Below are 13850 nucleotides of genomic sequence, written 5' to 3' on the forward strand. Positions count from 1 at the left end.
AAAAAGAAATTGTGGGGGGCCAATTTTTTCTCATTTCAGATTTCAGAAATTAAAAAGAATTATTCTTCAAATATTTTTTTTTTTTTCAAATTTCAAATATTGAAAAATTTCAAGAAGTAATCTTTAATTGCACAGTATGGCGCATTAGATTTGTAAAATCTTTGATCACATTTATTTATTTGTTATGCCGAATCTAACAGTGTATTTAGATTTTTAATTTTGGGTCCAGTTTTCAAATTGGTCTACATTAATGTCCAAAGGGTCCAAAATTAAACTTTGTTTGATTTTAGCAAAAATTGAATATATGAGGTTCTTTGATATGCTGAATCTAAACATGTATTTAGATTTTTGTTTTTTGGCCCAGTTTTCAAGTTGGTCCAAATTGGGGTCCAAAATTAAACTTTGTTTGATTTCAACAAAAATTGAATATATGGGGTTCTTTGATATGCTGAATCTAACCATGTATTTAGATTTTTTATTTGTGGACCCCGTTATCTAATTGGTTCATATTGAGGTCAAAAGGGTCCAAAATTAAACTTTGTTTGATTTCATCTAAAATTGAATTATTGGGGTTCTTTGATATTCCAAATCTAACCGTGTATTTAGGTTTTTAATTTTGGGTCCTGTTTTTTAAATTGGTCTACATTGAGGTCCAAAGGGTCCAAAATTAAACTTAGTTTGATTTTGACAAAAATTGAATTCTTGGGGTTCTTTGATTTGCTGAATCTAAACATGTGTTTAGATTTTTGATTATGGGCCCAGTTTTCAAGTTGGTCCAAGATAGGGTCCAGTATTTAAACTTTGTTTGATTTCAACAAAAATTGAATATATGTGGTTCTTTGATATGCTGAATCTTAACATGTATTTAGATTTTTGATTATGGGCCCAGTTTTCAAGTTGGTCCAAATTGGGGTCCAAAATTAAACTTTGTTTGATTTCAACAAAAATTGAATATATGAGGTTCTTTGATATGCTGAATCTAACCATGTATTTAGATTTTTTATTTGTAGGCCCCCCTATCAAATTGGTTCATATTGAGGTCAAAAGGGTCCAAAATTAAACTTTGTTTGATTTCATCGAAAATTGAATTATTGGGGTTCTTTGATATGCCAAATCTAACCGTGTTTTTAGATTTTTAATTTGGGTCCCGTTTTTTAAATTGGTCTTCATTGAGGTCCAAAGGGTCCAAAATTAAACTTAGTTTGATTTTAACAAAAATTGAATTCTTGGGGTTCTTTGATATGCTGAATCTAAACATGTGTTTAGATTTTTGATTATGGGCCCAGTTTTCAAGTTGGTCCAAGTTGGGGTCCAAAATTAAACTTTGTTTGATTTCAACAAAAATTGAATATATGGGGTTCTTTGATATGCTGAATCTAACCATGAATTTAGATTTTTTATTTGTGGGCCCCGCTATCAAATTGGTTCATATTGAGGTCAAAAGGGTCCAAAATTAAACTTTGTTTGATTTCATCAAAAATTGAATTATTGGGGTTCTTTGATATTCCAAATCTAACCGTGTATTTAGATTTTTAATTTTAAGTACCGTTTTTTAAATTGGTCTACATTAAGGTCCAAAGGGTCCAAAATTAAACTTAGTTTGATTTTAGCAAAAATTGAATTCTTGGGGTTCTTTGATATGCTGAATCTAAACATGTGTTTAGATTTTTGATTATGGGCCCAGTTTTCAAGTTTGTCCAAGTTGGGGTCCAAAATTAAACTTTGTTTGATTTTAACAAAAATTGAATATATGGGGTTCTTTGATATGCTGAATCTAACCATGTATTTTGATTTTGGACATTGGACCATAATAGGTAAATTAAAAAAATTCAAGTTCTTAGACCACATTCTTTCTGTGTCAGAAACCTATGCTGTGTCAAATATTTAATAACAATCCAAATTCAGAACTGTATCAAGCTTGAATGTTGTGTCCATACTTGCCCCAACTGTTCAGGGTACGACCTCTGCGGTCGTATCAAGCTGCGCCCCAGCGAAGCATTTTATTGTAATATTTTTTTCTATTCCTTTTTTATATATTTTAAGTTATGAATCTAATTTGTTTTTGTACTTTTTGTAGGTTAGTTACTATTTTCCATTGAAGACCCTGTGGAGATCATTTTTCTGTGCATTAGCAGCTGCATTTGTACTAAGATCTATTAATCCATTTGGCAATGATCATCTTGTGATGTTTTATGTTGAGTATAATGAACCTTGGTACTTACAGGAACTTATACCATTTATATTCCTAGGGGCATTAGGGGTGAGTATATCGTTAATAATTCAAGGGGCATTAGGTTAAGTACATTCAGGGACTTATACCGTTTATATTCCTAGGGGCATTAGGGGTGAGTACATTCAGGAACTTATACCGTTTATATTCCTAGGGGCAATAGGGGTGAGTACTTCATTTATAATCCAAGGGCATTAAAAATTAGTATGTACAGGAACTATGACAGAAATTAAAAGTTTTGTCTATATCTTGAAAACCACTATAGATAGAAAAAATTGGAGTGGGGCACATATGTTCAGAATAATTAGATCTACTTTCTGTCTTTTAACATCAAAACTTTCAGATGACCTCTTGTAGGAGTTTAATTGTCCTTAAATGACAATTTTACCAATGTTTGCAGACAACAGATTAGATGAAGAGGCAAATCTTGTGAATATTTATATCAGGTCACTTGGTTCATATATGCATTAAGTTACTCCAATATTTCTATATATAAAAAAGAGTACTCGCAGTTACTAACAGCTAGTAAAAGCAAATAACAACTAATAAAAAAATCATGCATCTAAGAATATGCATGGAAAGAAATAAGGCGTTCATTTGACAACTTGTTTAAAGTGCAAACTGGCAAACCCAAGGATCTATTTTTCTATGTAACTGTGCTCCAACAGCTGTTGGTATAAATGAATCATAGTCAAAGGCTGTCCGATGTTAGAACAAGATCTTAGATTAGTCTTTAACTCTTTATACTTAATTTTTAACAGATTATCCTATTTTGATTTCTGTTATAATTGTGAGCTGTATCATCGCAACCAAATTAATAACATAATCATATATGCTTTCTTTCAGGGTTTATATGGAAGTTTTTTTAATAAAATGAATATTGCCTGGTGTAGATATAGGAAGAATTCAAAGTTAGGACAATACCCAATAGTTGAGGTTGGTATATAGAAATTTTTTACATTTTTCCTGAAATTGCATAGAAAATGATTATCCATGACATCAAAAATACGTTTATTGTAAAGTCATGGATCCTAAAATTACTATTTTTGAATTATGTCCCCACCAACAGGTGATAGGAAAATAAATCCTTGATCTTCTACTTGTAACATAAACTATACCATAGGATGGATGGGTGGCTGTTTAACATCAAGGGGCAATTTAAATGCATATTTAGGACGAGAACATGTTAATGCAATATATATGAATATTAACCTTGCTTTGTACTACATCGGCATGCTGAGCATGATTTTTAACTTGCTAGTTCACAAAGTAACAGCAGGCTGTATGAAGACATGTCACTCTACCTGGACACCATAATTCTGACTCTTGAGTTGACAATCCTTTGCTCTTAGTCCTTAATGCTTTGTGCTTAGGGGAGAAGCAGAAAATACCAATTTTAAAGTCTTTGGTTTGACCAGGTTGAAGTTTTAACTCACAACCTCCCGCACATGAGGAGTACACCCTACCACAAAACCACTCCGGCAGTTATACCATAGGAACCAATAATAACAGATCCAGTTTGAATTGACTAATTTCACTTTGTCTTCCAGTGTTTTAAAAGAGAAAAATGGTAAAAAATTTCACAATTAAGTTTTCCTCTATCAAATCAAATGCAATTTGGAAATGTTTATATGGACTATTGAATGCCAATTACGATTCGTCAGACAGATTTTACTTTCGACAAAAATTTGTAATGATAAATATGAAATCTATGGATATAGGAATTACTGAACACAGGTCAAGTTCAAAATTAACTGATTTCTTATTTCTGGTATGCCCTGAATATTGTGAAAAAGTATATCACCTTTCATTGTGGGTTGGTATCAAGTCGGGCTATCTAGACCATGTGTTGTTCATTGATGTGTGTCTTTATATAAAGATAAGAAAATGTGGTATAATTGCCAATGAGACTAACTCTCCACCAGAGACCAAATGACATAGAAATTGACAACTATAGGTCACCGTACGGCCTATAAAAATGAGCAAAACCCTGACCACATAGCTATTGATGCCCTGAAATGACAAATGTAAAACAATTCAAATAGAGAAAACTAACAGCCTGATTTATGTAAAAATCATTGAACGAAATACAAATATGATATTAAGCAAAAAACGACAGCCACTGAATTACAGGCTCCTGACTTGGGACAGGCACTTAAATAATGTGGCACGGTTAAACATGTTAGCAGGGCACCTAACCCTCCTAGCAGTTACTGTCAGGTAGTTCAAAGCTAATAACAACTTATAATAAAATGCTCCGCAGGGCGCAGCTTGATACAACCGCAGAGGTCGAACCCTGAACAGTTGGGGCAAGTATGGACACAACATTCAAGCTTGATACAGCTTTGCATTTGGATTGTGATTAAATATTTGACACAGCATAGGTTTCTGACACAGAATGAATGTGGTCTAAGAACTTAAAAATTTTAAATTGGACATTCACCTATTATGGTCCAATATCCAAAATCTAAATACATGGTTAGATTCAGCATATCAAAGAACCCCAAGAATTCAATTTTTGGTGAAATCAAACAAAGTTTAATTTTGGACCCTTTTGACCTCAATGTGGACAAAGTTGATAACGGGGCCCAAAAATCAAAAATCTAAATACATGGTTAGATTCAGCATATCAAAGAACCCCATATATTCAATTTTTGTTGAAATCAAACAAAGTTTAATTTTGGACCCCGATTTGGACCAACTTGAAAACTGGGCCCATAATCAAAAATCTAAATACATGTTTAGATTCAGAATATCAAACAACCCTAAGAATTCAATTTTTGTTAAAATCAAACTAAGTTTAATTTTGGACCCTTTGGACCTTAATGTAGACCAATTTGAAAACGGAACCAAAAATTAAGAATCTAAATACACGGTTAGATTCGTCATATCAAATAACCCCAATAATTCAATTTTTGATGAAATCAAACAAAGTTTAATTTTGGACCCTTTGGACCTCAATGTGGACCAATTTAAAAACGGGGTCCAAAATCCAAAAACTAAATACACGGTTAGATTCAGCATATTAAAGAACCCCAAGAATTCAAGAATAAAACCCCATTGAAATTGGTCAAGAAATAAGCAATTTATACGAAGTATCTTCTTTTGCACAATACTGTGCAATTAAATATTTCTTGCTATTGCGCAATACTGTACAATTGACAATTTCTTGCTATTGCGCAATATTCTGCTATTGGATATTTCTTGCTATTGCGCAATACTGTGCAATTGAAGATTTCTTGCTATTGCGCAATACTGTGCAATTGAAAATTTCTTGCTATTGCACAATACTTATTATATAATAATTTACACATCCTGTTTGGTGTGTATCTCCTACCATATCATTATTATTTGCTTTTAAATATAAATCAGAAATAACCAACTTAAAATGGAAAATTTTAAAAGAAAAAAAAAGGAAAAAAAGAAAAAAAAGGAAAAAAAAAAAAAATCCCCCCCCCCCCAAATTTTTTGAACCCCCTTATGATTCATCACCCCTAAACTCAATCCCAGCCTTCCCTTTGTGGTATGGTACCTTGCAGTACAATTTCAGAGAGATCCATACACTTGAACACAAGTTATTGTCTGGAAACTAGAAAAATGTGTTTTTTGGCCCCTTTTTGGCCCCAAATTCCTAAACGTTTAGGGCAATTACCCCCAAACTCAAATCCAGCTTTCCCTTTGTGATATGGAACCTTGTAGTACAATTTCAGAAAGATCCATACACTTACACACAAGTTATTGTCCTGAAACTAGAAAAATGCTTGTTGTTTTTTGCCCCTTTTTGGCCCCTAATTCCTAAAATATTGAGGCAATTACCCCCATCATCAATCCCAGCCTTCCCTTTGTTGTATGGTACCTTGCAGTACAATTTCAGAGAAATCCATACACTTGAACACAAGTTATTGTCTGGAAACTAGAAAAATGCTTATTTTTGGCCCCTTTTTGGCCCCCAATTCCTAAACGTTTCGGCAATTACCCCCAAACTCAATTCCAGCTTTCCCTTTGTGATATGGAACCTTGTAGTACAATTTCAGAAAGATCCATACACTTACACACAAGTTATTGTCATGAAACTATAAAAATGCTTGTTTTTTGCCTCTTTTTTGGCCCCTAATTCCTAAAATTTTGAGGCCATTACCCCCAAAATCAATCCCAGCATTCCTTTTGTGATATTGAACCTTGTGGTACAATGTCAGATAGATCCATACACTAACACACAAGTTATGTCTGGAAGTTACAAAAATGCTTATTTTTGGCCCCTTTTTGGCCCCTAATTCCTTTACTGTTGGTACCATAACCCCTAAAAATCAATCCCAACCTTCCTTTTGTGGTATTGAACCTTGTGGTAAAATTTCATAGAGATCCATTCACTTAAACTAAAGTTAGAGTGCGAAAACCAATGTGTCTTCGGACGACGCCCGACGACGCCCAACGACGACGACGCCCAACGACGACGACGCCAACGTCATACCAATATACGACCACAAAATTTTTTTGCGGTCGTATAAAAAAATCATGTATCTAGACTAAAGTATCAATCAGTACAAATCCAAGATACAATAGATGTAATGAAAAGAGGTCATTAACTGTCAGAGAAAAACATGACCTTGTGCAATGCCATAATACAAGTATTGACAGATTGTTGGTATGTTTTATCATGAAGTCATAGTCACATCAACTTGAAAATTATACATACATGTATTTACCTTATAATGTGAACTTTTTAAATTGTATTCCAAAAAACCTTAAAATGTGACACTGTGAATCCAATGCATTTTCAAGTTGAAGTTTTTCGACACTTTAGTTTACAATGAAGTTGTGGTCACATCAACTTAAAACTTAGTACACATATTCTTGTTTGAATTTTCCTAAGTGGAAATCTTAAATTTAGAATCCTTTCATTGACAAATTAGACCAAATAAAGCCCTTATGCTCCATGTCCTTTAATTGACCAAATACTTAAATATTTCATGACACATTGAATGTCTCTCTTCCTCTCTAAATATGTGACAACTTTATGACAGACGTTCTCCATCGTATAACCTGCAGTTGTACAGGGCTAGCACCATAGTATTATATATTCTTCGTCTCAAATTTATTCTAACAATAAAAATATTATATATATATATACAAATTTCAGAAAGGATTACTTTAATACAGATAAGTACTATTATTGTTTGTTATTTTTATTGTAGGTTCTAGCAGTTACCTTAGTAACAGCCATTCTCAGTTATCCAAACACATATACAAGGTATTGAGAAGATTGTAAATATAAAACAATTATTTACTGAAAATCAGAAATTATTGTGTGCATTTATTATTGTGATTTTTGAAAAATGGACATAAATGCGAGTCTAATTGTTGCGATTTCAGGAAAATCTGCATATTGATTTATGTATCAGATATCAGAATGCGAGTTCTAGTTATTGCGATACTCAACTAGTTGTATTTTTTGCAATAATAAAAACCTTGCAATAATTTCTGAATTTACATTATATAAAAATAATTTAAAACAAAAAATATTAGTATCAAACAATTACTTTGTGTCCTGCAATCTCTGTGGGTTTTCTTTATAATTTCTGTAGCTTCATTAAGGTAAAAAATATTCCTCACTGACAGTATGAAACAGACTGTTATCATTTACAAAAACCATTTTCAATTATAAAGCTGATTTTGTTTTGTTTTGGAAAAAAATAACACAAATATATGTAACACTCTCAAACGAATCCATCCCCCCTAATGTGTCTAATCCCCCAATCCATTTTGCTCAAACTAAATCATATCTGGCTCAAACATATCATTATAATATTTCGCTCAGACATGTCCAATCTTTATTTTGTCTAATTGTTGTTGAATGAAACACATTCAATTAAGAAGCCAGAACATCTCAAACTTTTTGGCACTGATATTTTTCAGTGACGTCAGTAATGTCAATAGCAAATTCAATCCATGAATACGGTTTCCACAGGAGTCCAAAGAAAAGAAAAAGATATTCAAGGTTGTCAATACCAATGTATTTTTGGTGCAATTTATGAAGATCAAAAAAGATACTGAGTTAAAACAAGATAATCCAAAATGGAGACTTGCAAAATTACAGAGATGGCGAAAGGCCCAAAATGCTTCATACCTTAAGCTTGTGTATGTGCAGATACCTAATGTTACAAACTTTCTGTCTGTCATATGTCCATTATCATGGACCTCATTTTTTGGGATGGATGGACACGTTTCTGAGTGTTACATATATATGATATCATTTAACAATTTCAACTTGCAGCTTTGAATTGTATAAGATTTTTTTTTTACAAATTTTATAAAATTAAATTTAGCCACATATTAACTGATCACTCTTTTTAAAAAGTTTGTGATGGAAATGCAAGTGGGACACATTAGTAATACACTTCTACAAAAATAGCAAAACATATATAACACACGGTAGACAAGAGTCTGTTAATAAATATATACTGATTGATTGACCTTTGTTCAACACCACTTGATAGCTACACTACTTCAAGATTGACTGATTTGTGTTTTTGCCAGTCGTTCAATGTCAAATATTTCATGCATATTCAGGATGAAATGAATTAACACCATAGATAGAAATTGAATATTAAATTGTAATTTAAAGATCAAAAGCATATGAAATTGTTGTTGAAAATATCTGTCTATAGAATCACCTTACTAATTTAATCAATATTTGGAAAGATAGATATGTTGGCTGCAGGTTTTTAAAAAAAAAAATTGCTCAGCTATAAAAATATCTTAAGCAAAATGATACAGCACAATGCAATCATCCCTTGTAAATTTTATCAACTAACCATGGCATATATTTACAGGATGAACACAAGTGAATTGATCAGACAGTTGTTTAGTAGATGTGGAGCTGAAGATAAAACAATGCTATGGTAATGTATAAATGTTCATGTTTTTAAGAAAAAAGTAATAACTTTCTTTTATGAACCTTTCACATTATCTTTTACTTTAGAACATAATGGTTTTGTTAACCTATTCAGTTCCAGTCAGTAGTTTTTCAGTTTCCTTTAACAAAATATAAATTCTTTGTAAAGAGAAGTATTCATACTTTTAATCATCTCGTTTTGACAATCTCATAGAATATATATCAATTTTCCCCTATAACCTTAATACTGTGTTTTATGAAGATAACTTTTATTTTTTTCTATCATCCATCCACATCTTCCATCACTTATTCCTTCTTTTAGTTCGTATACTGTTATAGCACATACATATGTTAACATAAGACTATTATTTCTCATTGAACACTTTGAATATTAGCCTCTGATCTCCACTTGTGACTAGTTTTCTTTGCTTTGAATTATATGACATAAAAATACATTTCAGTTTTTTTAGTTCCTTTGTTGTAACAGTTATATACTGTTTACCATCAGATGACACATGTTGTACTGATCCATCCTTACACACCACATACAGACTGTCATCTTGTAGTGTAGTCATCCTCCTGGGGGGTGATGGTAATGTTTGGGTGTGATGTCTGTCATCAGTATGACTGTACCAATACAGCTTGTTGTTGTTGTTGTAGTAGGTATCACAGTAGAATATTCTGTCACCAGAACCATGTAAACTGTCAGGATCACAGTCAGTCTGTATTGTCTGTACCACCTTTCCTGTCTGATGATCTATAATCAGTAGTAGTCTGTTGTAACCACATACAACTAACTTGTTGTTTATAGTTGTAATGACACTCCCGTACCACCACATTCTAGGTAGTGATATTGATTTAAGTTTGAGTTTATTGTTTATGTCATACATCTGTATACAGTTACTACCCCACAGTACAACAGCTACTGTAGAGTTGTTGACTGCTGTAACACACCATGGTTTACCCTGTACATCTATACTGTCTACCTGTGATCCATCTGTATTACAGATCAGTAGTCTGCACTGCCCAAGTAAACATATCACCAGTCTACCATCATCAATCATCACCATATCTGTTACTACTCCTACCCAGTCATCACCAACTACTGATGTCAGGTCTATCTGATGATGTAGTGTAAAGATAGACTGTCCTAGTTTGTAGGGATGTATTGGTTGATCTTTTATTCCTGAAATACAAATCATCTGGTTTTAACACTAAACTTAATAGACGGTTCTGTTTAAATTTAAAAAAGAAAATTATTTTTTATTATATACATGTTTTACTCAAAATATATGAGATATGTAATTAATTGTTCATTGTAAAACAAATAGCTTGTTTACATGCAAATGATCATAAATGTGAGATACATACCTTTTTTATCCATATTTTCTCTACAGTTCTGGCATACTACCTTCTCCATGAATTCCTTGAAGAAAGTGAGAATACAAATAAATAAGCAGGGATATTTTATTTGTATTTTAAAATTTAGAAGAAAATACATATTGAGCATAATAGAATATTATGTCTATTTACAATTATGGATACTGTAAAATTACATTACAAGAGCAATTAAACTTTCTAACTGCCCCCTCCTGTGGGTTTCAAAGTGTAAGTTTAATTCATTTTGTATCAAAAACATCAAGTAGGTCTTGAATCAGTTTATTGTATAGTCCCCTTCTAGTCGATTTTTCTTTATTTTTTTAAGTTTCTGCTTTCCAGTGTTCAAAAGTAGAGTTAAAATGTAACGGTGTGTTCAATACAAAAGTCCGTTACAATTCTGAAGTACCCTTCTCAACACTATATTGTTGTAGAATAGTTGTAAAAACAACCAATTTAAGTGACATGTGAAGCTATTTGACCACACAAATTTAATACACCATGCAATTTATTAATTTGTTTTGTGCTGATAGCCATCTTTCAGAGCAAAAGAAACCTTTGTTTTGGCACCAATAAAAATTTAGGTTTTTCAAAATTTTAGAAATTTCATAATAATAATAATAATAATAATAAATTCTTTATTTAAAGAGGGTAAACTCAGTTAGTTACAATAAACTAATCTACCCTGAGGCCCTCACATACAAATTACAATACAATCAAAAACAGATATTTTAATACACATAGTTAATTTACAGTCAATTAGTTCAATGTAATATTACTAACATGATAAGATATAAGGCTGTTCAAGATGTACATGTAGTCAAAAAATCAAATACAAATAAAAATAAAAGAATATACAAATACATTGTAGAAAATATAATCTTATCAGGACTGTGTTAATTACTTCTTGATACTTTGTTTAAAAGTATAAGTTTTTTGAGCTTTACGCATTTTGTGTGGTAGTCCATTCCATAACACTGATCCAGAATAAACAAAAGATTTCTTATATAGCTCAGCTTTTGGCTTAGGAACTATCAGATTACCTTGAGTGACGCCTCTCAGGGAGTAAGGATTATTATCTGATTTCAGTTTAAACTTTTGAACTAGGTACATTGGTGCTTCCATACGCATACATTTATATAGAAGTAAATATTTGTGGTATTTTATTCTATTGTCAACTGTCATCCACCCAAGTTTTTTAAATAAGGGGGCTGAGGGGGATAAAGGATCTGCATCTAGAATTAATCTTGCTGCCCTTTTTTGGAGTTTTAAAATTCTTGCTATCCCTTCATTTTTACATTCACCCCAAATAATACAGCAGTAGTCAATCAGGGGCAGAATATATCCATTGTAATATGTTTTCCTTGCATTTATATCTAAAAATTTCTTTATTTTAGAAAGAAGGTATATTCTGGATGATATATTAGCACAAACTTGGTCAATTTGATTTCTCCAGTTAAGTGTGCTGTCAATTTTAACACCTAATAATTTTTCACATGAAGAATTTTGTAATACTTTTGAATCTATTATTAAGTTTGGTTGATAAGTCTGAATTGATAGTTTCTGCTTTGTTCCAGTAACCAAACATTTTGTTTTATTTGCATTAATGAACACGTTATTCATTTTGCACCACTCTTCAACCCTGTATAAATCTTCTTGAACATCATCATGTATATTTTCTATGTTTTTTCCTGATTTATGAAGAGTGGTGTCATCAGCATATAGGTCTGTTTCACAATTTTCAATGCATAAGGGAAGGTCGTTTATAAATAGCACAAACAATAGAGGACCAAGTATAGAACCTTGGGGGACACCAAATTTTACATGTTGTTGTTCAGAGTAAACATTACAAATGTTTACCTGCTGTTTTCTGTTATTCAGGTATGACTTGAAAAAACTAATAGTAGCCTCACTAAATCCATAAATTTCAAGCTTTAAGCAAAGAATGTCATGATCTACCAAATCAAAAGCTTTTTTAAAATCTAATAAAATTGCTAGGTTTAAAATACCATCATTCATTTCTTGCAACCATTTATCAATGATATTAATAAGTGCAGTTTGACAAGAATGCTGCGGCCTGAAACCAGATTGTGTAGGGTGTAAAAGGTTAAGTTTAGATAAGTATTTGTACATGTTATTAGAAACATGCCTTTCTATTAATTTTGGTAAAGTTGGAAGAACAGATATAGGTCTGTAATTTGTTGTTAAAAGCTTGTCACCATCCTTGAAAACTGGTGTTACCTTAGCATTCTTCAGTAAAGAAGGATATATACCAGTATCTATCATTCGGTTAAATATGTATGTGAGAGGTGATGCAATAACAGGGGCGCCTAATCTTAGGATTTTTGGTCCTATATTATCCATACCAGATGCTTTGTTTATATCAAGTTTTGTTAACTCATTAAATAGCTCATTCATGATCACTGGTGGTATAGAAAATTTATCATGTTTATGTAATTTATTTTTAACAAATTTGCCAAGATTACTGAAATCTGCTTTGTTATCATACACCCGTTAACATTAAATTGTTTCATTTGTATTATACAATTGAATTACATACAAGCGAAACAAAATTTAAAGTGAATAGCTTTGTTAAAAAATGCAAATATATATAAAAAATGGCTCAAGTTTTTCCTTTTTTATGTTGGTATTGTTTGTCTTTTTTCAATTAATGATATTTGAATGCCCCCTCCCTTTATGTCGTTGTACTAATTTTTTAAAGCAAAGTGTTCTTTATTTATGTGTAAAATGTGTGAATTAAACATACTTCTATTTTAGCAGTCAGTCCAGCATGGTTTATTTGTACAGTATTAAGTATTTGATTTGTACTTAATTCTATTTTGGTGTCAATCTGAAATAAAAATGTTTATATTAATGAATTATATAATTTAATTCTCATCAGTTTCTAAGTCATGAATTCTGGACCTTCATTTAAGCATAAAGGTTATTAATCTGAATAAGCCATTAGGTCATGTTTTTTTGTTATTTAAGTAAATAAAAGTGATCATACTTTTATGATTGCTTAGGTGGTCTTTTAGTCAATAAAATAATTTATTAGGACCCCACTGATTGTAATAATACTCTGTCTGTCTGTCTGTCTTTCTGACTTAGTTTTTGTTAAATATTCAACAATTTTGATAAACTCTTTGTTTTGCTATGATTTGAACAAAAAATATGCTATCATTTCACCAAAAATTTCAATATAGCTAAAATATTGAAACATGACCTTTTCTGATTGGGTCCCATTTAGAGCAAATCAGACAAAATGTTAAATTATTCATTAGTTCAAGTTCTACTTGCCCTGAAATTATCAGCCAAATCGGGTATATGATTTTTGTCGAGACTGCG

General features: G+C 31.7%; 1 protein-coding gene across 5 annotated transcripts in view; it reads left to right on the forward strand.

The window, feature by feature from the left end:
- LOC127736679 (H(+)/Cl(-) exchange transporter 4-like) overlaps positions 1-13850 on the forward strand; it is an 80332-nt gene that overhangs the window by 35998 nt on the left and 30484 nt on the right. For all 5 annotated transcript variants that reach the window (XM_052247256.1, XM_052247254.1, XM_052247257.1 and 2 more), the window contains exons 8-11: positions 2078-2260; positions 3077-3166; positions 7426-7481; positions 9064-9132. In XM_052247256.1, coding sequence (XP_052103216.1) covers positions 2078-2260; positions 3077-3166; positions 7426-7481; positions 9064-9132 — 398 coding nt within the window. The remainder of the gene's footprint in view (positions 1-2077; positions 2261-3076; positions 3167-7425; positions 7482-9063; positions 9133-13850) is intronic.

The sequence above is a fragment of the Mytilus californianus genome, unplaced genomic scaffold, assembly GCF_021869535.1.
Source record: "Mytilus californianus isolate M0D057914Y unplaced genomic scaffold, xbMytCali1.0.p SCAF_35, whole genome shotgun sequence".
Classification (NCBI taxonomy): domain Eukaryota; kingdom Metazoa; phylum Mollusca; class Bivalvia; order Mytilida; family Mytilidae; genus Mytilus; species Mytilus californianus.